Source organism: Molossus molossus, unplaced genomic scaffold (assembly GCF_014108415.1).
Source record: "Molossus molossus isolate mMolMol1 unplaced genomic scaffold, mMolMol1.p scaffold_m16_p_1, whole genome shotgun sequence".
In the NCBI taxonomy this organism is placed as follows: Eukaryota; Metazoa; Chordata; class Mammalia; order Chiroptera; family Molossidae; genus Molossus; species Molossus molossus.
Genome location: NW_023425344.1, coordinates 203,688,835 through 203,711,620, shown reverse-complemented (window position 1 = coordinate 203,711,620; position 22,786 = coordinate 203,688,835). Strand labels below are relative to the sequence as shown.

General features: G+C 50.4%; 1 protein-coding gene across 2 annotated transcripts in view; it reads right to left on the bottom strand.

The window, feature by feature from the left end:
- The window catches only part of SMAD6 (SMAD family member 6), a 78,488-nt gene extending 56,046 nt beyond the window's left edge, over positions 1-22,442 (bottom strand). Inside the window, exons 1-4 of one of the 2 annotated variants that reach the window (XR_004960187.1) lie at positions 12,873-12,932; positions 10,743-11,580; positions 8,387-8,464; positions 160-298 (exon numbers count right to left, since the gene is read on the bottom strand). Coding sequence is in view for 1 of the 2 variants with exons in the window: in XM_036267422.1 (XP_036123315.1) it covers positions 8,387-8,464; positions 12,873-12,929; positions 20,716-21,529 (949 nt within the window). In the remaining variant the exon portion in view is untranslated. Of the gene's footprint in view, positions 1-159; positions 299-8,386; positions 8,465-10,742; positions 11,581-12,872; positions 12,933-20,715 lie in introns of those variants that run through there. The other variant, XM_036267422.1, reaches the window with a different exon arrangement.
- Between the last annotated feature and the right edge of the window lie 344 nt (positions 22,443-22,786).

The window sequence follows — 22,786 nt, the reverse complement described above, 5'->3', positions numbered from 1 at the left end:
GCCCTGACTTGGGGGTTGTGGGGAAAGGCCTGTGAACACCAGGAATTCTTTCCACAAGGGCAACTGGAAAAGCCATGCATCTCCGCTTCCCTTGGCAGCCAAGGGCCACGGAGGGAGAATGTTTAATATAAAAACATCTGACAAAGTACCTTCGGGATATATTTTTTGCATCAAAGAAGAAGCTCTTGGCAACGGCAGCGCTACCCTGACAAGGAAACTTTCGAGTGCAGCTCCCGACTGTTACAGATGCCTGGGGAAAGCGTGCCAGCAGGGACAGGAGGAGGGTGAGCCATGGAGCCTGGCAGACAGATGGTTGTGATTAGGCTGGATGCAACCAAGTGCATTTTCTGGAATTTCAAGTCTCCTGAGAACACCTGCCGGTTCCCCGTGATGCAGGCTGCCCAACGTATCGGGGCCATCTGCCTCCAGCTCAGGGTCAAGCAGCCCTAGACAGGTACAGCGCTCTCCTCAGCCCAAAAGCCTCTTCTCAGAAGCCCGCCCACCCACCCAACTGACTGGTCACTCATTTATTCATCCAGCAGCCATCCTAGGAGCAGAAGCTGACAATTATACATACTGAATGTGGAGTACTCAGGGACACAGAAGCCCCCATGGAACCAGAACTACGTGAGGCCTACATCTTCCAGGGGACAGAGAGGGTACCACACCAGACCAAGGGGAACCCAACAGGGGACAGATTGACTGGGTTCTGATCCTAGTTCTACTGCTTTCTAGCTGGGTGACCTTGGGCAAGTTATTTAACTTCTCTGGGCCTCAGTTACTTCTCCTTTAACATGGCTGATAGAGTGGCTACTCCACAAGAGTTGTGTGGAGGACTCCATGAATGGGTACGTGCATGGCATGCACTTAGAGAGTGCCTGGCACAGAGCTGTGTTAGCTATGATTCTTTAATATGTTCCTTCTCTCTCTGGATCTCTTTGTTCCAGGCGAAAAGTCATTTATTTACTCCACAATGATCTCTGTCTATGGGCTGGGCTTTGTGCTGGATGCCAGACAAGGTCCTGAACCCCTTCAGGACCAACAATATCCCAAAGTTCCCCTGGCTCCAGTGACCACAGTCCCTCTCGTCCAGCCCCTTCCTTCAAATTCAAGATACTCGCCCTGGTCGGTTTGGCTCAGCAAGTTAGAGCATCATCCTGTGGACCAGAGTCCCGGGTTTACCCATGTTCGGTTCCCACTAAGTGTACGTACCTCGTTGCAGTTTGTCCCCGGCCCTGGCTAGGTTGGTGGGTGGCAACCACTTGATGTGTCCCTTTCGTGTCGATGTTTCTCTCTCTTTCTCTCCCTCCCACTCTATCTGAACAAAAAATGGAAAAATGTCCTCAGGTGAGGATTTAAAAAAAAAATGTCCTCGGGTGAGGAAAAAAAACAAAAACAAATTCAAGATACTCCCTCTGTATTCATCTTTCCCTGTTCCCCCATCTCTCACATATTAACCTTCTGGCCACAAAGAACACAGTGGTATTGCACACCTCCCTGCTTCTGCATAAGCTGTTCCTTTTATCTGACAGGATGTCTATATCCTGTTGTCTTCTTGGTGAACTCTTAGTCATCCTACAAATCCCAACTCAGAATCACTTTATTCTTTAAGCTTTCCCTGAACACTCCATCCCCACCCTAACAGAGTCCCCTGCTCCCCTTTCTGTGCTGGGGCTAAACTGTGCCCACAGCTCCAAAACACTCAGCACACTCACTCACCATTTTCCGCTTGCTGTCTGCTTCCCCTCCTAGACCATAGCTTCTCAAGGGAGAGGTCCAGGCTTTCTTTACTTTGTATCACCTGATACTGGCATATAGTAGGTTCTTAATAAATGTTGAATACATTGACCAGTCAGGAAACATACCAGCCCTGGGGTCCTTTGTCAGAGACCCCGGATGATATAAAAGCTGATCACTGGCAAGTCTGTCTCCCTCTCTGGACCTTAGATTCTTCACCAGTCAAGGGCACCCCCCACTCCATTCCCTAAGCTTTAGTGCTTTAGAAAAGGGGGGAAAGGAAATCTAGGACACCAGTCCCTTCCCCTCCCCATGGTCTTGTCCCAGGCCTTAGCTTTGCTTTGGCACAATGATGAGCAGCTAAGATGCTACGGGCCAGAAGCCCCAGCTCTCCACACAACTCCTCAAGACTCTCCTAGGAGCTGGTATCCTCTGCCTATAGCATGTGAGCATCAAGGTATCAAGGTGCCCCTGAGATCAGCGACCCAATGGCCCCAATGTACAATTGAGCAAACTAAGACTAGAGAGTGAGGAGTCTGCCTGAGGTCACAGCAGGGTAAAGGGCAAAGCCAAGCCTAGAACCCCCTCTGGCTTTGTGGTGAACCCCATACTGCTTCATGGCCAATCAAGTTGCCCAGAACCCCTCCACCACTGCCTGTTCCTCCCAGGATGCTAAAGTCACCTTTGTCACTCCTTGCCCTTACACCTCACCACCTCTACTCCAACTTCAAACAACCAGCCCTGGAAGAACGGGTCCCTTTGTGAAATGCCTGGGAGGTTTCAAGGAGGGAAGAAGGCTCTTGTTTTCTTTGGTTGGTCAAAGCTAAAAAACACAATGCAGAGGCTTGATATATGCTCCAAATGCCACTTGTTTGGAACTGGAGTTGACTGCTCTTTCTCTCCCATTCCTGCCCCAAGAGGAGGCAAGGAATCTGAGGCCATTTCTGAATTAGAAGTAGCAAGCTGGTCCTGGCCCAGGAGCTCAGGGTCAGTCCTGAAACCTGTCTACTACCCCTAGGCTGAAGCCTGACTTGGGAGAGGTAGGCAGAGTGGGTGTGGGCCGCGCCCAAGGGCCAGCACTTAACCCATGGGGACCAATCTAGGTCCACATCTCATTGTATCAGGACACCAGATGGCCCAAACTCCAGGTAAAACTAGGCAATGAGCATTATCATGTTGTCAGGATTGAGCACTATCACATACAGCAATGATATCCAGGGTGTGATCAGTTTGTAGAAATTCACTGAGCTGGGCCTTTACCTGTGCACTCTGTTTATGTATTACAGTACAAAGTTTTTAATAAACATCACCCAGGCTCTGGCCTCTCCTTGCCGTATCTCCCACCAATACCTGGTGCTTTGCTTCCCAAGCCCTCTGACGTTTAGCTTCTCAATCTCAGGCTGTTTCCATACCTCGAGGCCTTTGCACCTATTTCTTGGACCTAGCACGTGTCTCCTACCCCAAATCTTGTCTGTTTGGTAGACTCCTATTGATCCTGTAAAACCCAACTTGGATATCATCTCTTCCATGGAGTCTTCCTGGACCACCTCCCACCACACTAAGAGTCGATCACTAATCCCTTCTTCCTCTGGACTGTCTCTTCTACTACTTACTATTTCTCATTGCTACTGTTTCTGTCTGTAAGTACCTTCTGGCAGAGATGAAATAATTTTTATCTCTGTGCCTCCAGACCTAAGCACAGGCCTGGCTGCCCCAAAGTCCTGTAACAAGGAAAAAGCACAGCTGGGACTTAAACCCAAGGCCCATGTCTTCAGCCCATCTTGCTACAGAGGCTCTGCACACACAGACTGAACTGAACTGAGTACTTTGGAGAACGAGGAGCTCAAGGGTCTACGTTAGGCAAGGGCATCTGAGGAGCATGCTTGGGCCCTAGAATCAGGAAGCAGCAGGAGACAATACTGCATCAACACACTCCTCTCCCAACTTCCGTAGGTGCTGAAGATTAACATCAGACAGCATTGACCCTAAAAGGTACCTATTTAAGGACCACTGGGAGGAGAGGTGGCAGGTGGGTGGGCAGCATGGAGCCACCTAGGTTGTGAACTGGCTCTACTTGCTTACGCTTACTGTGTGGCCCTCAGCCATTCTCCTAACCTCTCTGAGCCTCTGTTCCAAAACTCTGTCAATCTACAAAATACAAGGATACTAGAGAAGGATCTGTGCCCTCAAGGAACTTACAGTCTGACTGGTGAAGGAAATCTAGCTGAGACGACCCTCTTCACATGGTCCTATGTAATTCCCTTCCTTCCCCAGGCCTTCTCCTCTTTAAAATGAGGGGCTCGCCCCTGCTAATGTATCTCCGAAGAAGCCAGCATGCTCCAAGGACTGAGGTACCATTACATGTCCTGGGTCAGCAAAAGGGACAGCCCGGTCCCACGGCAGGCAGCTTATAACATGGTTTGCATACAGTGAGTGATTAATAAAGCACTTCCACTGTTATCCAGTAGGCACTAGAATAGGATACCAGAGAGGTCACTGGTTTCTGAAGAAGCCTGCTCAGTGCTGCACCCCCACCATGGAGTCAGGCAGGCCCAGCTGCTAAAGCAGCCCCGCCACTTCAGGCCCTCGTTAAAGGACCCAGAACTCACTCAGCACCCAGCACTAGGCCTGGCCTAGCTGCCTCCTGGCTCACAGAGCAGAGTCCCTTGTGTTCTGCTCATTCTGTTCTTCTAGCCTAGAGTACCTAAGAACTGAGAGAACCCTGCCTTCCTCCCTCAGCCCTCCTCAGAATGGCCATTCCCATGTGGCCCTTCGTCCTGCAATTCTTTGATTTACGACATACTCTGCCTTTAAATTGCCAAGGAGGGTTGCCTACCAGCCACTTACACCTTGGTATGAATTTAACTAGTCAATCTTGCTTTCCTCCCAGAACTAAACTGGAATCCAGGAAACGGTAAAGGGGTGATCTTTCAGCAAAGAAGAGGATGGCCTGAGGGGGCTTTAGTGGGGAAGCACTGCAGGCCTCGAGTTAGGCAAGGAACCCAGAGTGTCAAGGCTCTAGGATCTAAATTTGGACGTAATGTAGCTATCAGATCAGAGTATTGTGTCAACCATTCAGCAGAGAGCTGAAACAAGACAGTTTCCTGTCTGCCACCCCCTGCCCTGCCCACCCCCCACTGATGTGTTCTTGCCTGCCTAGCTGTGACTGAGCCTCAAAATTCCCACCATTCCTTCTAAAGTGGCCTCAATAACAGGACAGGAAAGTGAAGCAGAGACCTTGGGCTGGATAAAAATAGACAGCCCCAGACTGGGCGCTGGGACTGTCATTGTGCAAGACAAACAAGGGCAGTCTCCGCCGTGGGGCTGCAGACACCCTGCTCCCGCAAGACAACCATCCCAAGACACTGAGAAGGGGCAGGCGCTCAGGAAAATGGGAGACAGAGCAGGCTGGGGCAGCTGAGGGGGCTGAAGCAGCTGGCTGATATGCTCTCTGGGTGGTCTGCAAGGTTTGCCTGGTGGTGACAAGGAAGAGCAAAGAGCCTGGGGCCTCTAGCCAGCCCTCCCACCGCTATCCTTGGTACTTACTTTGAAACTGGCTGCCCCAGCCTCCTTTTAATCACTCTATATTGCCCCCCAGGGTGTGTGTCCCAATAGGGGATGGGAACCCTTGCTGTAGAATGCTAGGCAGGGCCTTCAGGATGGGACAGCTGGACAGTCACACTGCTCAGGCTCCTATCCCAAGCCTGCCACTTACAATTTGTGAATTTGGGCAGCTGGCCCAGCAATGAGCCTCAGTTTCCTCACCTATAAAATAGGGAGAATCACATCTGTGTCCCTGGGGTGTGATAAAGAGTCAATGAGATGGAGAATGACGAGCACTTAGCAAAATGCAAAGTAGTGAGTGTCAATAAAAGTCAACTGTTGCCCTGGCCAGTTTGGCTCAGCAGTTAGAGCGTCGGCCTGTGGTCCAGAGAGACCCAGGTTCGGTTCCTGCTAAAGGCACGTACCTCAGCTGCAGTTTGTCCCCAGCCCTGGTTGGGTCGTGTGGGTAGCCGCCACTTGATGCGTCCCTCTCACGTCGATGTTTCTCTCTCTCTCTCTCCCCCCCCCTCCCCCTCCCACTCTATCTGAACAAAAAGTGGAAAAATGTCCTCGGGTATGGGTTTAAAAAAAAGTCAACTATTGTCATCAACAACATAATTATCTGTCCTTGAACTTCAGACACCCTGGCTTGGCCCAACACATTCTGCCCCTCACTCTTCTGACCTCACCTCCCACCCTGCCCCTGAACACAACCCTGCATTCCATCTTTGCAGGATGACTCCTGCCTTCTTTTTTTTATTCAATGCCCTCCATAGGAAATCCCAAACTTCTTCCCCAATTCTGTTACCCCTTAGAATTTCAAAGCCACTAGATGCCAAATTTTCTCATGAGAACCATACAGTCCTGGTCCACAGGAGAGAGCCAGGACCAAAGACTACTCTAGGATAACTGGGTGGGGATTCCAAACAGGGGCCTACTGGACCCCAAAGGCAGCCAAACACAATGGCCCCAGGGTCTCCAAGGACCTCCCAGCCTCCACAGGGCGCCCTTTCCTGGGAACCAGATGGGGAAGCCGCCTCCAGCAGGTGCTCTAGAGTCTGCTCCTTCCTGCTGGAGCCACACACCAGGCCCACTCTGGGATGACAGAGATCAAGAGACCATGTCTGCAAACACAATGTGAAACTGTAAGGCCCTCCACACATTGGAGTTTCCACCATTTACAATGGGGGCTAAGGGAATGTCAAAAAATTATCCATGCATCCAACCAATGCCAATGCGACCCAGCTAAATTAAACAAACTCTGAGGGCTGGCAGGGACACAGAATCTTGCATTCAGACATGCTTTCTTTTTTTAATCCCCACTAGAGGATATTTTTCCATTTATCTTCAGATAGAGTGGAAGGGGGAGAGAGAGAAACATCAGTGTGAGAGAGACATATCAACTGGCTGCCTCCCGCATGACCTGGACCAGGGCTGAGGAACAAACCACAACCGAGGTACATGCCCTTGACTGGAATCGAACCCACGACTCATTGGTCCGCAGGCTGATGCTCTAATCACTGAGCCAAACCGACCAGGGCCAGACATATTTTTAATCCTCTTCTTCAAAAGTATATGTGGTTCCATCCCTGCAGTCACAGAGGGAAAAGAATGGATTTCTCTCCCCCCTCCTTCACATCCAAAAAGTTAACTCCTTATGTTAATCTGGTTAGGTATTTCAGGAAAAGGCACTATAACCAAGTAGGTCCGAAAGGCAGAGAAGAAAACAAAGTAGCCCAATTAGAGAGGCCACCAGAAGCCAGGAGGCAAGTAGGATCCAGAAGAGCTAGACCCCAATACCAGCTGTGCCATGAGCCCCACTAATGTGACGCTGTTTAAGTCCCTTCCTGCTCCAGCTTCTCGTTTCTCTATCTTCGAAACAGATGTAGTCTCGTGATCTGCCATGGTAGTGATGGAAAAGAGAATGGATGGGAAGAGCTCTGCGAAGGGGAAATGGCCAGGCAGCCATGGAAAGCCAGCTTCCTGTAGAGTCTGGGGAGAATACAGCAAGAATGACAGCCAAAACTGTGCAAAATAAGTTTATCGGAGGTACATTCAGCCACTGCAGAAAAGTGGGGGCAGAACTATGGTTAGGAGTACAGTTACAAATGGTTCTGCTACTATGTGCCCCTGGCCAAGTTCCTTTACTGCTGTTCTGAGATGATACATGTAAAGAGGACCAAGTACAGTAAGCCATGGCCCAAAGTAAACACTTACTAGCTCTGATCACTGTTGTTGCTATTATGACATGGGTGTGGGGAAGAGGTAAGATAGCTTAGACGCAGACAGAGGCCTTCAGGCCAAGATCCAGCCGTGCCCACTTTGAAAGCAACTCCAGCCCAAGGGGCTGTCATCCCAAGCAGCATAGGGCCAGGCCACAAGCTCCAACTGTCCTCATAACACACCACCTGCTATTTTCCCAAAGGGCCCCCCACAGACCTGGCACCCAAGTCCCTCCGGGCTCTCTATGCCCCCAGGTCACCACCAACCTCTTATTTCTTAAGGAAAGCTTGATTTAGGTATTCCTGGAATGTCCCTATGGCCAATACTTAATTTTAATTGCAAGGGGTGGCGGCTCCAAACCAGCATTCTCTCTGCAAGCTAGCCCAGCATCCACTGCTCAAGGGAAGACCGGGAAACCACTGGCCTTTAGCAAACTCCCTGCTTACCACCCATTCCATTTCCCTCTCTTCTGACCCCTCACATAGGTCCTCCCCCAGAGTGGGGACAGAAGGAGAATCCCACAAAAAGAAATGTATACAAACACATCCATTTGCTGCCTCTCAGCAGCTGAGAGAACAAGATCCTTTGCTAAGCAAATGAGAGATGAGTTGTGCAGGGCTTTACTCATTTCCATAAGACAAGGTAAAGGCAACTGGTTAAAATGTGGATCAACAAACATTTTAAGTTATCATCTTTAGGTCTCATCATGTAGGCTGTTCTTAACCCCAAGAACACCAGTGATGAAGAGACATGCAGTCTTCCCATCCAAGAGGTGGGAAGAAAAGGGAAAAAGAAAAGGAGTGGGGATATCAAGCACCACTCCCACCTGTCCCCCTCTATAAAGTTCAACACAACAGCAAAGTGCAAAGAAAAAAATGCCAACCTGAGAATTCACCCGGAGCAGTGATGAGGGAGTTGGTAGCCTCCGTTTCAGTGTAAGACAATGTGGAATCAGATAGATCTACGGGAAGAAAGAGAAAGAAAACTTAGTTGGCTGTGGGGTGTGCCTCCCATTTCTGCTTTCTCATGCATCTGTGTGCACGTGTGTACACGCAAGTGCTTACAAAGGGAAGCATGTCCCTCCCAATTTTCTGATGCCTCTCTGTAACCCTGCCCATGATCATAGGAGACCAGGCCAGCCAGCCCTGGAACTCTTCTAGAAAATGCTGACTGCGGCAGGCCTGGCACCTGAAAAAGTTGCAATCGCTCTGACCACAGAAATAACCCAAGTTCAGGGGACTAAGCAAGTAGCAACTTGGAGCCTCCTTGGGTAAGGTTAAATTAAGCCCCTAAACAATTCATAGTTGCTATACTTAATTACAACCATTAAAATTCTTGAAGTTGTTCCTTCTTGCTTCCTTCCTTCCTTCCTCCCTCCCGCTGGAGCTGAGGAAACTCTGTTTTAACAAGTTACCAGCCATCCTCCCTCTGTCCCGCTTACACCCCTCTAATTAAGGGCTCAAGCATTTGCTCCCAGACTGACACTTTTTTCTCTCTCCCCTCCTCCACTCCCTGACATCCAAACCTGCTCACAGAGCGACTTTCAATGCCTGCCTGGACTGTTTTTTTTCTAAGGCGTTCATTTTTTTGTAAGTAGTTTTAAGTACTTCATATGGCGTGCATTATTTGTTTTCCCGTCTGCAGTGCTATGAAAGGGGGAAAAGAAAATCTTTTGTACATTTTTTTCTCGAACACTGAGCTGCTGGCTTGACAAGCTGATGCCTTTTGGGGCAGGCAGACTTGGAAAATTTTTCCTGGGCCTAAGCCTCCTACCAGCGATGGGGTGTTGTCCCTGCTAAGGGACAGGCCTGTCCAGGAGTCGGAAGGCACGCTGCTCTGAGGCCTGCAGCACTTTCCTCCTCTTCTCACCCAGCACACCCAGGTCTGGCTCAGCTGGTCCCACCTGGCTCAGGAGAGGCACCTCAACCTGGGGATTCCCAGGGCAAAAACCGTTAGCCTAGGCCCTCGAGAGCTAGGATTCCATTCAATCCTGCAGGATTATTTTTTTCCTTTTACCACATGGCTTGGGGAGCAGGAAGATGAAACATTAACCAGTTTGGCCTCATTTTTTTTTTTTTTGTTTCCCATTTGCCAGATGCTGACTGGGTGTTCTGGGTTTTATTTTGTTTTTTGGTCTCATGTGATCACAGAGGCTTAGAAGTGAATGGACTTTTTGTTTATGAAAGAGCAACAATGCAAGGAAAAGAAAATAATACAAAAAAATAATTTGGACTATTTATCCGGGCATGAAAAAGTTATCTGCTGGTAAAATGTGTTCAGAGGAAAATAAAAGACAGATAGAAAATATCTTTAAAAAAAAATAGGGAGGGAAGAGATAAACCACAGAACTTATACGCATGTATGCGTAACCGTGGACATAGACAACAATGCTGGGGACAGGGTGAGGGGGATCGGGAGGAGGGTGTCGATGGGGGAAAGGAGAAACATCTGTAACAAAAATCAATTAATAAAAAATAATAATAATAAAAATAACCTCAACGCCTGTGGGACCTTCTTTTTGTTCTTTTATTATTATTATTTTTTTAATCCTCACCGAGGACATTTTTGCATTTATCTTCAGATAGAGTGGGAGGGAAAGAAGGAGGAAGAGAGAGAGAGAAACATCAATATGAGAGAGACACATCGACTGGTTGCCACCCACACAACCCCAACCAGGACCAGGGACAAACTGCAACCGAGGTACATGCCCTTAGCAGGAACCGAACCCGGGTCTCTTTGGTCCGCAGGCCAACGCTCCAACTGCTGAGCCAAACTGGGCAGGGCCTGTGGGACCTTCTTAAAAGAGTGTTGCTTTTTGCCCTGGCTGGTATAGGTCAGTGGTCAGAGTGTCGACCAGAGCACCAAAGGGTCACAGGTTTGATTCCTAGTCAAGGGCACATACCTGGGTTGCAAGTTCGAGCCCCTGTTCCAGTCTGGGTGTGTGGGGAGGCAACCAATCAATGTGTCTATTTCACATCACTGTTTCTCTCCACCGCCCACTACTCTCTCTCTCTAAAAAAAAATAAAAAAAATCCTCAGCTGATTAACAACAACAACAAAAGATTGTTGCTTTTAATACCGAATGTTCCCAAAGTGTTCAGCACCCCGAGTCTCACTGCCACTTCTCGTCTGAAGTAGCAACATCAGAGGCTGAACCCTACTTCTTAATGAACCACTGTGAAGCCAACACAGACAACTTTGAGAAGTTCCCAGGAATAAGAACAACAGGCAGTTTCTACCTTTCCCAGTTAGTAAGTCTCTACGGTGCGCTCTGCAGACCCTCACATCTGGTGCTTCTAGTGAGGGCCGAAGTCTGGAGTATCATCAGGCTGTTGTAGACGAAGAACACTCCCCACCTCGATCACGGTTCAAGCCCCAAAGACGGACCCTGCTGGAGCCCCAGATTTGAGTCCCACCTCCACTCTTATTTAGCAACATCAGGGGTCACCAACTTTTTCTACAGAGGGGCCAAGAGTAAGTATTTTCAGCCTTGTAAGCCATACAATCTCTGTTGCACCTATTCAACTCTGCCGCTGTAGTGTGGAAGCAGCCACAGACAACAAGGAAACGGGTGAGCATGGCTATGTTCCAGTAGAACTTTATTATAAACACTGAAATTGGAATTTCATATAATGTTCACGTCATGAAATAGTCGTCTTCTTTTGATGTTTTAACCATCTACGAAAGTAAACACCATTCTTAGCTTGTAAGCCATACAAAAACAGATGGTGAGCTGTCGTTTGAAGACCCCTAAGCTATACGACCACCAGCAAGTGTCACTTCCTCTGTCTAGGCCTCAGTTGTCCCATTTGTAAAATAACCAGGACACCTGTTGATTTCCAAATGGTCACTCTACAGGGCTAAGTGGTGTCCAGATTCTTGCTGCTTTATCACAGGACAACCAACAATTCCTCAGAGCAAAGATCCTTGACATTCAAACTGAGGTGCTACTTTAATGAGAGCATTTGAGGGTTGACTCTGTGTGTGTGTGCATGTGTGTGTGTTTTCTCTAATGGAACTAGAGATCTTCTAAGTGACTAGTGCAATTATGTTGACTTAGGAAATGCTGAGACAAGCCTGTAAAGGAAGGATGAGAAACAGGGGAGCTGAATAGGGGGTTGCTCTGGGTTTCCGCCTCAGCCCTGCTGCTCATTAGCTGGGGGCCCTCCTTATCCTTCAGTCTGATTCCCCATCTATGAAGTGACAGGGTCTAACCAGATGACCTCTCTCTCCAGTTCCCCAGAGAACTAAATAAAGATCCTCCATCCATGGGTTGACCATACGTCAGGAAAAACAATGAGGAAGTTGCTATCGTTAAGCCTCTGACTCACACACCATCATGGGACAGCCTGTCCTCCTAGACTGAGGAGGTCAAACTCCTGCAGGGACCTGGTGGGCACTTGTGACTCCACAGGAGGGCCTGGAAGGAAAACAGGACTGGATGCCTGAGAGTCGACGACACTTAGAAGGGACCTCCCAGATGATGCTGACACACGCTATTGAGAAGAGGCTTTTACCAAAAAACAAAACAAAACACACTTTTTGTGGTCACTTGGTGGGATGCGTTAGCATCACTGCCACGCCATCTGACTTTGAAAGCTTAAGTCCCACGGGAACTGCCTGGGTCACAAAGCTGTTCTCCTGTTAGGCCAAACTAACCCACCCCACCACTAGGATTCTCCAGTGGAGGAAACAGGAGGGCCAGGAAACAAGCCATGCCCACCTTTGAAACCACACAGTTACTACAGAATACAAGCTGCTCATCTGCCCCCAAAGTTTAAGATGAGTGGGACTTGTCTAAAATGATATAACCGCTTCCACTAAAGTGCACACAAGGGACTACTATGCCAGGAGCTTTGTGTACCAATACACATGCTTTCTAAATGTTCCAGCTGTTGTTCCTGCCCAGGTAAACTTCTTGGCCTAAAAAGGGGAAAAACCTACATCTCCTCTTAACAGTGATTCCTTGCTCAACCTATTTGCCAGAGTAACAATTAATACACACTAAAGTAGTACAATCTAAGACTAGGGGAGGGAGAGAAAGGAAGAGAGACAAATACCAACCCACCTCCAATAAGATGCTTAAGTCGAAACCCATTCATCTCCCACAGGCCCATGTTTAAAGGTCACAGAGAGGTTAATGATGAGCTGAGGAATTTCAAGACGTAAATAGCCCACTGGAGAGGCTAAGTCTGCTTTGGCCCAACTGAGGGTGTGTTTGTAAAACTTCATCCCATTTCAAAGACAATCAGGCTGGCTTCCCCCCCCCCCCCCCCCTCCAGCCCTTCAGCACTGACACTCAGTGCTGGAATGAAGGGAAACCTGGCATGGACACCCCTCCCCAACGGTCGGAAGGAGAACACACTTACCCAGTGGCTTGTACTCGTCGCGAGGAGACAGCCGAGAGTAGGGAGGGGGTGGTGATTCTGGAAGACAGGAGACAGCATGTCACTGCCAGGGTGGGAGAGTTCACACCTGTGGGTTTTTCTACAAGCTTTTGATTATTGATTTCTCCAATAATAAACCCAGCTCACAGAAAACCCTCCTTTTCTCCCATCACTTCTGCTGCCCAAATCTACTAGAACATCATTGCCCAACAGTAAGGCCACAGGTTTTGGGTCCAGACCTGGGATCAATCCCTGCTCTGCCACCTTTGGCTGTGTGACCTTGGGCAAGTTACTTCACTTCTCTGAGCCTGTTTCCATAGCTCTAAAATGGTGACAATAATCATATGGACCTGCCAAGTTTGCCAGGAGGGTAAAAGAAGATAATGTATATAAAATACTTAGTACAGATCTTGGTACCATGGAAAAATCAAACACTTAACTATTCTTATTGTAACAAGAGAAACTCAGGTGCGGGGGAAAGCCAGAGCCAGGGTTGCATGATAAAATACCAGATGCTCAGGTAAATTTGAATTTTGGATTTACATGGCATAAGCTTTTGGTATAAGTATGTCCCTCACAATTTGGGACATATTTATACTACAAAGGTATATGTTGTTTATCTGAAATTCAAACTTAATTGAGCATTCTGTATTTTTTCTTTTTTTATCCTCACCCAAAGACATTTTTCCAATTTTTGTTCAGGTAGAGTGGGAGGGAGAGAGAGGAAAGAGAGAGAGAGAGAGAAACATCAATGTGAAAGGGACACATTAAGTGGCTGCCTCCCACAAGACCCAACCAGGGCCGGCGACAAACTGCAACCGAGGTACATGCCCTTAGCAGGAACTGAACCTGGGTCTCTCTGGACTGCAGGTTGATGCTATAACCACTGAGCCAAACTGGCCAGGGTGCATTCTGTATTTTTATTTGCTAAATTTGGCAACTCTAATCAGAACTGAGTGTTAAGTGCAGAAACTCAGACATGGAGGCTGGTTTCCAAATAAGCTGCAGTAGAAGTAGCATTATTTGGGGCAAGGAGGGCAAAAATGGTTGGGACCCAAGAAGCCAAACCCAGCTACCCAGATTGGAGATCTTAAACCAGTCACTGCCAGCCCTCAGCCTCAGTCCCTAACCCACCCCACCCTACCCCTTTGTATAGAGAAGGGGTAGAACACAAGATCTCTACTGCCTTCCAGCTCAGACCCCGTGTGATTCCTTATTGTCTATGGTATTTTTCTTTTGGTTTCCTTTCATTTGCTTAAAATACTCCTCCTTAAAAACATATACTTTGTCTTCAGAAGAATTCCTTACCCTCTTGCTTTAGGGGAAGTAACAATTTGCTAAACTAAGTAACAATTTGCATGAATGAAATGACCCTTCATTTTCCCTAAATGAAACTAAACACCATCAAATCGCAAACTAAAACAAACTCTCAGTGGTAATAAAGTGGTAATAACTATTATTAGGCAGGTATCAGTAATGACACAAGGGGTAATAAGTGTTTTTCGTAATTATAATAAGGCACAATTAGCTGTAGGAGCATTTGTTTTGCTCCGTACACCCTATGCAGCTTCAGCTCTTCCCCACCCTGGCTTTTCCAGCCAGAAATTATTTCAACAAAGTGAAGGCTGAGGTCTAGAAACAGGGAATCTTTTGTGGACAGTGTTTAGGGAGAAGGAAAAGTGAATCATGGAGTAGCTACTGGGAGAGAAGCAAAACGTCTCTCTCTCTCCATGCCAGGCATTTTCAATTTCATTTACTTTATTTTATTCTTTGGGGCCTTATGTACAGAGTGGTTTATTATATTATGCTCATTGGGCACTTATTTTTATTTTATCCTTTCTCAGAGACAAAAACGGTCAATATTATTCCCATTTTACAAATGAGAAAACTGACTTGCCCAGCATCCCCCAGCCAATCATGGTAGAACTAGGATTTGAGCCCAGGCCTAACTCTTCTCTATACCCCAGCGAGATAGACAATCAAAAGGCACCCCATCTTCCACCCCTTCATCCCAGCTAAGTCACATCATCTTCACATTAAGTGCTCAGTAAGTATCTGTGGACAAAGATAACACTGATGAGGATAATAGTAAAGTTGGGGGCACCACTGGATAAAGGTATGAATAAAGAGGACCTAAGGGGCCACCGGGTGATCCATGGGAGATCTCAAACAGGACTCTAGGAGGGGAACTATTTGCCTTCAGTAGGAGTTACCTCTTCTACTGGTCCTCAGGACTTGGAGGGGCTAGAGAACAGACTTGAGTGAAAACCAGTCTCTCAGAATAAGAGTCAAAACACAGGTAGGGCTAGAGTTCCACAGGGAAGGAGATTTGAGGCCAGTGTTCCCACTGTACAAAGACTGAGGCCTGGACAGTGGAAGTGAGCCCCTCAGGGCCAGATAGGGAACTAGTTATGGAGCCAGGACCAGAAACCAGGACTACTGACCCCAGCCTCATGCCCTTTCCATTACTCCACTAACAGAAGGACCACAATTAGTGTATTAAGGTTCCTTTAGCAAAAATCTGATTGGCTGAGGCCCAGGCCACATAAGGTGGGAGGCCCAGAGATCTGTCCCCAAAAGGGAAACTTAGCAGCAATGGGCAGTGGTGGGAGTCAAGCCACTGGCATCAACCTCAGCGTCTCTCGCAGAGGCCACCTGAGATTTGGACTGTGACACCCACCACCCATGGCCACACCTGGGCTGGCAGGGTTCTAATGACATGAGTGAGACAGAAAGCAAATCAAGCAAACTTGAAATAGACAAACCAGCTAGCAGGGAACTGCAAAGCCCTAAGGACTTTCCCAGGCCCCCATTTGCATCAGCAAAATGGTTTGCACAGAACTGTTTAACAACTGTGAAGACTGGAAGCTAATCGTTAACTTCCATACTAGGCAAGTAAAAAAATATGAAGGCCTACAGACTTCACCCCCAGCAGGAGGATTTAGAATGCCAGAAGTTTGCCTAACAATGTCTTCGAGTTCACCCAACTCAACTTCTTTTAACTGATGGGGCAACTGAGGTCCAGCAAGGTAAAGGACCAGCCCAAAGCCACATAGGAAGGTAGAAAAAGTTACTCTGTGTCAACTAAACAAAAGAAGAGGCTAGTTGGGGACCAGTATCAAGTTACCTTTTCTTGAAAAACTGAGTTATCTATCGTTCACATAAAGATTCACTCTTTTGAAGTACAAGTTAGTGGTTTTTCATATATTCAGAGTTGTGAGACCAACACCACTAATTATAGAACACTTTCATCACCCCCAAAGAAACCCTGTCCCCATTAGCAGTCCATCCCTATTCCCCTAAACCCCAATGCTAGGTAATCACAAATCTACTTTCTCTCTTATGGATTTGCCTATACTGGACACTTCACATAAGTGGATTCATATATAACCTTTGTGTCTAGCTTATTTCAGTTAGCATAATATTTTTAAGGTTCATCCACATTGTAGCATGTACTGGCATGTCCTTTTTTATGAATGAATGATATTCCATAGTATGGATACTTTGTTTATCCATTCATCAGCTAATGAACATTTGTATTGTTTCTACTTTGGGGCTATTAGGAATAATGCTACTATGAACAATACTGGGTGACCTTTGACACCTCCATTCCCACACATCCAGGCCCCATGGATCCAGGAGAATGGAGTTCCAGGACATTAAATCAGGTGAGCAAAGTGGGCACTCAGGTGGGACACTTGGTGTGCAAGACAAAAGGTCAGATAAGAAAGTGTGAGCTGCCTCCAGGTCCTCTGTTCATTCCATTCTTAGAAGCTTAGTGCTTGCAAAAGTTGTGCTGACTTAAAAATATTAACTTCTAGAGTCCAGCAGACCCCTATCAAAGAAAAGAACATGAGGGAGGGAGGGAGAGAATGGGAAAGATAGAAAAGGAGAGAGGGAGAGAAAGAGGAGAGAGGAAAGGGGGAAAGAGGGAGGGGAAGGGGTGGGGGTGGAGAGGAGACCAGAAACTCCAGTCCCCTCAGACATCCAGCCTCAGGCATCAACTTCAGGAATCTCCTCCAACTTCCTCCAGAAGTGAGAGCAGTCAGCCAGGAGCCGAGTGTACCAAAAGACTAAGGCTCTGCTCAGCTCAGCCCAGACTGCCTCTGGTTAGCCCCCAGAGGGTACCTGGCCTTTTGGTATCTATCTAATTCTAAAGCCAAAAGAGTTCACAGCCTCTCTCAGTAGCTGGTAACATTCAGTTTGGGACACACTACCTTCCACCCCTATCCTTGCAGCTTAGCCTCTCTCAGTAGCTGGTAACATTCAGTTTGGGACACACTACCTTCCACCCCTATCCTTGCAGCTTAGCATCTTGCTTTAGGAAAGGCTCTACTGGCCTCCCTGGGCCTCCCAGTTTCCACCCTGCCAAGGAGTGGCTGTGGGTGGGGAGGTGGCCTCCTGGGTGCCCGTCCTCTCCTCCCCCAGAAGCCTCAGGCTCAACCCCAAGCCCCAGGGTGGGAGACACAAAAAAGGAGCTCCTGGCACTTTAAGACCGGCTGAGCCTAATTGCCCAGATTCCCCCGGCAGCCAGATAAACAGCGCGGCCGGCTGGCGCCAGCAAGAGGCAAACTGCACATTATCACCCCTTCCTCACCTCCAAGGAGGAGCTCTGAGGAGCTAGGAGGAGCAGGGCAGGCAGGCCAGAGGGGCGGGGCAGGGGCTTGGAAGCCCAACTTGAAACTGATCTCATTTCAAAGGGATAATGCCAGGCCAAATAAAAGGAAAACTTTCTAACCCATTCTAATTCCTATAGTCCTGGCCTGGGAACCCTGTGTTTTCCTAGGCGGCCTCCTACAGTCGTTTAGAAGTTCTCTCTCTCACTCTGTCTCTCTTTCCCTGGCGCAATTTGGATAATAGTAATTTACTGAATATAATTACAGAAAAAAAAAAAAGTGGTGCAGCAAAGAGCAGGAGATTTATTCCAAAGTTAATGGATACTTTCAGGAGAAAGGAGCTCTATAAACACAGGTTAGAACTGTGATTAAAGTATTTCTCCACATTTCCGTCCACATAGGCACCAAGCTCAGTGAACCGGCTTTTCCCTGGACGGAAAGACACACAAGAGGGAGGGGAGTGCTAGGGCCTGACTCCCACAGAGGTGAGGGGGGTGCATAGAGCAAGGGAGGTAGGCCCGTGTCACCTGAAATCTGCCCGGCAGACCTCAGGGATTCTGTCCACCCTTACCACTTTACAGATGGGAATTTGCCCAAAGAGAGGAACTGGCCCCAATACCCCAAAGCAAGTTATGGGTGGAATAGGGTTTGCCTGAGCATCAAAGGTCTCCACTCCCAGAAAGGGACATCCTGTCACTGGGGGTCAGGGGGCACTTAGGGGACTGGTGCCAGGTGGGTGTCCCTCACTTGGCCTGCTGGGTGTTCCAGTGTATCCTCTAGCTCTGTCTGCTCCAGTGCTCCAGCCCTCTCTCCCAGAGCCCTGGAAGGAGCAGTCTCCTTATCAGGACGCGCACGACTGAGCTCCAGCTATGCACCCGCCCAGCTCTGGGAGCCAGGCTGTCGGCCAGCCCGTGGGGGTGGGGTGGGCAGCAAAGGGCTCCCCAGTTCTCAGTCCCAGTCTCCTTGGCCCATGCCATTAAGCAGGGGAATGAAGCAGAGGGTCCAACTGTCGCATACTGGAAACTCTTTCCAGATGATCAGTCCTCTCGAAAGCCCCCAGGATGGCTTGAAAGGGGGGCCCCATTGCCTGGGAAACAAGAAAGAGACTAGACACAGCCCCTACAATAGTGCCTCCTTCCGGGAGCCGGGAGAGAGTCAAGTGCCAGTGCTTAGTCTAGAATTAGATGTGGAGAATGTTCCTGGAGCCATTGACCAGCCTACTGACTGGTAGAGACCAAGAGGGCAAGTTACTCCTTCAAGGTCAAGTCGTGTTACTAGCCAAGCGGAGCCTAGAACCAAGTCTGTGGTTAAGCACCAATCCCACTGTTGTTTGTCCCTCAACCTGTACCTGCCCAAGTCCACAAACTCAAATCAATACCCAAGATTACTTCTCATCCAAGGAGTAGGGACAACCCACCCATCCTTGGCAAGGGTGGGTCCTATATGTTGTCTCCAACTTTTCTGCTCCCCGCCTTCCCACCCACACACCTGAGCTTGCCTAGCACCTCGACTCTCGGCTGGCCCCTCTCCTCATCAACACCCACCTCCCCTTAACCACTCTACAAGGCCTGCTCCAGGTTAGAGCTATGGAGCTCCAGGAGGTGACCCTGTTACATACACACCCCACAGTGCTCTGATAGTTCACACCCCTGACCTGGCCCTTCTTCCCCCATCTCTACTCCATCTCCCCTGGAAGATTATATTTCTTGAGGGCAGGGATCCTACTCATATTTCCACTCTTCTCTGCTACTGCATCCAGCATGGTGCCTGGCATAGAATAAGTGCTCAACAAATATTTGCTGGCAGACTGACATGATGAGAGAGAAAATACCTTGCCAGGGCTTTCTAAAATAGCAGAGCAGGCCCCACCAATTATCTCCCACTAAACAATAATGACCAAGAATAGGGCAATCACAGATAGGCCCCCTTCCCAGAGGCAGAGAGAAGACTGGGTAGCAGAAGGGAGGAAGCCCCGTTCAGGGGATGCTGTCAGAAAGAGGAACAAGGGGCAAAGAAAGCCATGGGCCTATTAGGTCAGGAACTGCCAAAAGCTCCCAAATTAGGCCTGGAATGACCAACCATGTGGGGATCAATGCTGCCTTTCCCCACCAACCCTCACCAGTGAACCACCACTGAGTGAAGCACCTTCCTTTCCCTCCAGCCACTACCCCCATGCCCCCCCCTTCCCTTTCACAATGGGAGTCAGGAGACCTGTAATCTGACCCTCTGCAAATCCTCAGGCTGGGTGCTCACTCTCTCCAGAGGGACCAGACTGGAGAAACTCATAGCCCTCCAACACCCAATAACTCTGACAGTCACACCCCTGCAGAACCCCCTAAAATGCATACACCTCCAAGGTGCTACAGGCTAAAATGTGTGTTACAGCAAGCTTCTGGCCTATCAGGAATCTCCACTTGTCCTCACCTCTGCTCCAGCACCCAGGGCCTCCTCAGGTAAGCTGGGCTGGTGGTGGGGTGTGTGCAGAAGTCCCAGGAAGAGAACAAAGACAGGGAGCACTTCTCAGATCTAACAAAATACCTGGCTTCCTCACCTATTCATAGATGAATTGATGATGGAGAGCCCTGGCATTTGACGTTCAAGGGATGCTGGGAGCAATCAGGTCAAGAGGGTGGTATCCACTTTGAGAGGGGTTAGCCTGCAAAAGCTTTGCTCCAAAGTATATACAAAGGAACAAGTGGGACAATTTACAAACACGTTGACTCTAGCCAGGAACTGTCTACACCCGAGTTCACAACTTACATCTACACATGGATATAAAAAAATACTGCTTAGGTACAGGTGTATGCACACAAATGCTACAGGCCTGAGCACAGACTGGGTAAATTGGAGAGTGGGGGTAAACTGGGGGTGGAGGACACGAAATCTTCTCCTAGGCCTACCCTCTCTCTGTGAAGCTAGAGCCTACATTCTTGTCCCAGAAGCTGCACAGAGAAAACTCCACCATGTACCCTTTAAGTTTGCCCGTGCCTTGATAAAGTTGGCATTGGATGTGTATGCCCAGATTCCCACTCTCTGGCAGGACCAGGCTAGAGGCGCCTCCACTGGAGCTCCCAAGTTCCAGGGGCACCCGTAGGAGCACCGCAGCTCTACCTGCCCGAGGTGTCCTGGATAAAAAGGCCACGGAAGGGGACCAGAGGGGGACCCCGAGGCCGCCCTCCCACCCCAATCGCCCCGCATGGCGCGCTCACCTGGCCCGCAGAGCCGGCTGAAGTGGTAGGGGTTGCAGCACACAGTGGGGCCGTCAGCGGCGGCAGCAAAGCTGTGGCAACCGCACAGGGGCTTCAGCTCCACGGCGTGCTGCAGGTCAGGCCAGCGGAAGAGGCGGCCGAGCAGCAGCTGCGGCGGCGCAGGCTGGCCGCCCAGGCGAAGGTCGGCGCGCGGCACCAGCACGCAGCCGCCCGGCACGCCGCCGCGGGACTCCACCGCCTCCAGCAGCGTGTCTAGCGAGCGCTCCTTGAGCCGCTTCAGGAGCGAGTACGTGACCGTCTTGAGTTCCTGCTCCAGCAGCAGCAGCCGCGAGCGGGCTTCTCGACTCCGCCCGCTGCCCGCAGGCTCCAGGGCTGCCCCGGCCAGAGGGTCGCCGGCGTCCCGGGGCGCGCCCGCAGCGTCCCGCTCCGAGAAGAGACAGCAAGTCACTGTCTCGCAGTCACTTTCGGGCAGCCAGCCCGGGCCTCCCGGCTCCGCCACGTCCAGCGGGGAACCCCTAGCGCCGGCCCCCGGCTCCGACATGGGCCTCGGGGGGCCCCCTGCGCGCCGGCGCCTCACCGCACCCTGGGCGCCTCGCTGTCCCACCGCGTCCCGGGGCCGCCGCGGGGCTACCGGGCGGACTTCCGAGCGGCCGCAGCCTCCGCCTTCTCGTGCCCGCGGGGCCGGCTCAGCTTGGCTGCCCAAGCTCCCATCCTCGTCGCCGCCGCCGCCGCCGCCGCCGCCTTCCTCCCGGTCGGGGACCACACGACTTCGCCAAAGTCGCCGCACCAGCCCCGAACGTTTGGACCTGAACATACGATATCCTTTGGCGCCGGGGGTGGGGGGGAGGCGGTCTCCGGTTACCGGGGGTCCGTTCCCTCAGCGAGGCGCCGGCTGCGCGGGCCGCAGCCCCACATGAAGCACCGCCGCCGGGCGCCGTGCAGAACGCGCACAGCCTGTCGTCGAAGGGGCGCCGCAGGGCTGCAACATGAGGGAGCTCGCCGGGGTGGGCCGGCGAGGAGCACGCGCACGCCGAGCCGAAGTCTGCGCCCGGCCAGCGGCTACATGGACCCCGGTGGCCGGGCTGCTCAGCAATTCCAGCCCCGGCACTTGAGGGGAACCGTAGGCGGCGCGCCGCCAAAAAGTCCCCGCATGGGCCGGCGAGCCTTCAAAAGTTGCGCGGCTGGTCCATGAGCACAAAGCGCTCGCGCCGAACCCCCCAAATGTGCCTGGGAAGCCCTGCCTGTAAAACCCAAGCGCTTAACTACATGAGCTTTTCCTACAGGATCCGAAAGGCAGACTTGTTGATACTGTTTCCTTCTTTCTCCCTGCAAAAAGAAAAAGAAAAAAAAAAAGAAAGAAAAAGAAACCCCAAACAAAACCAAAATCCCAGGAATTGCATGCACGAAAGGCCAACTCCGGCTCAGGTCCCAGGCGCTAGATGCACTTAGAGCGAGTTTCTCCCAATCGCGGGTGTCAACACATGAGTGGAAACTGTAAAAATCCCAAAGAGCTGCTGGGAATCCTTAATTAAAAATGCAATCCACCGAGGCAGAGGTCGCAGCCCTCCCCACGCTGCGCTCGGACGCCCCGGGCGCCGCGGCTGCAGAGGTCGCACCCCCTCCCCCCTCCACAAAAAGTGCCTCCCGGTGGCCCCGCGGTCCCGGCGAAGTCTGGCGAAGCAGCGCCCGGCGGCTCTTTCTCTCGGCTCAGCTCCCTTGCTCGCTCCCCCGCTCGGCTCGCGCGCGCTCTCTCTCTCTCTCTCTCCCTCTCTCTCTTTTTTGTTCTCCTCAAACGCACACTGAGGGCCCCCGGAGGAGCGCCGCGGAGTCATTGGCTGCCTCCCATCATATGCCAGTCTAGACACTTTGGCGGCTCCGCGGCGCTGATTGTTGCGCAAACAAGGTTTCAAGTTTCTTAACTCTTAAAGGAGAACACGTCCCATTGCAGGGCCCGCGGCTCCGAGGGGCCGGCTCCCGGGGCGGGCCGAGCCCCGGCCCCCGCCCCGTGCTCGCCCCGGCACCCCCGCCCCGGGCCTGACTGCGCCCACAGCCCGCTCTCGGGCTCGCGTTG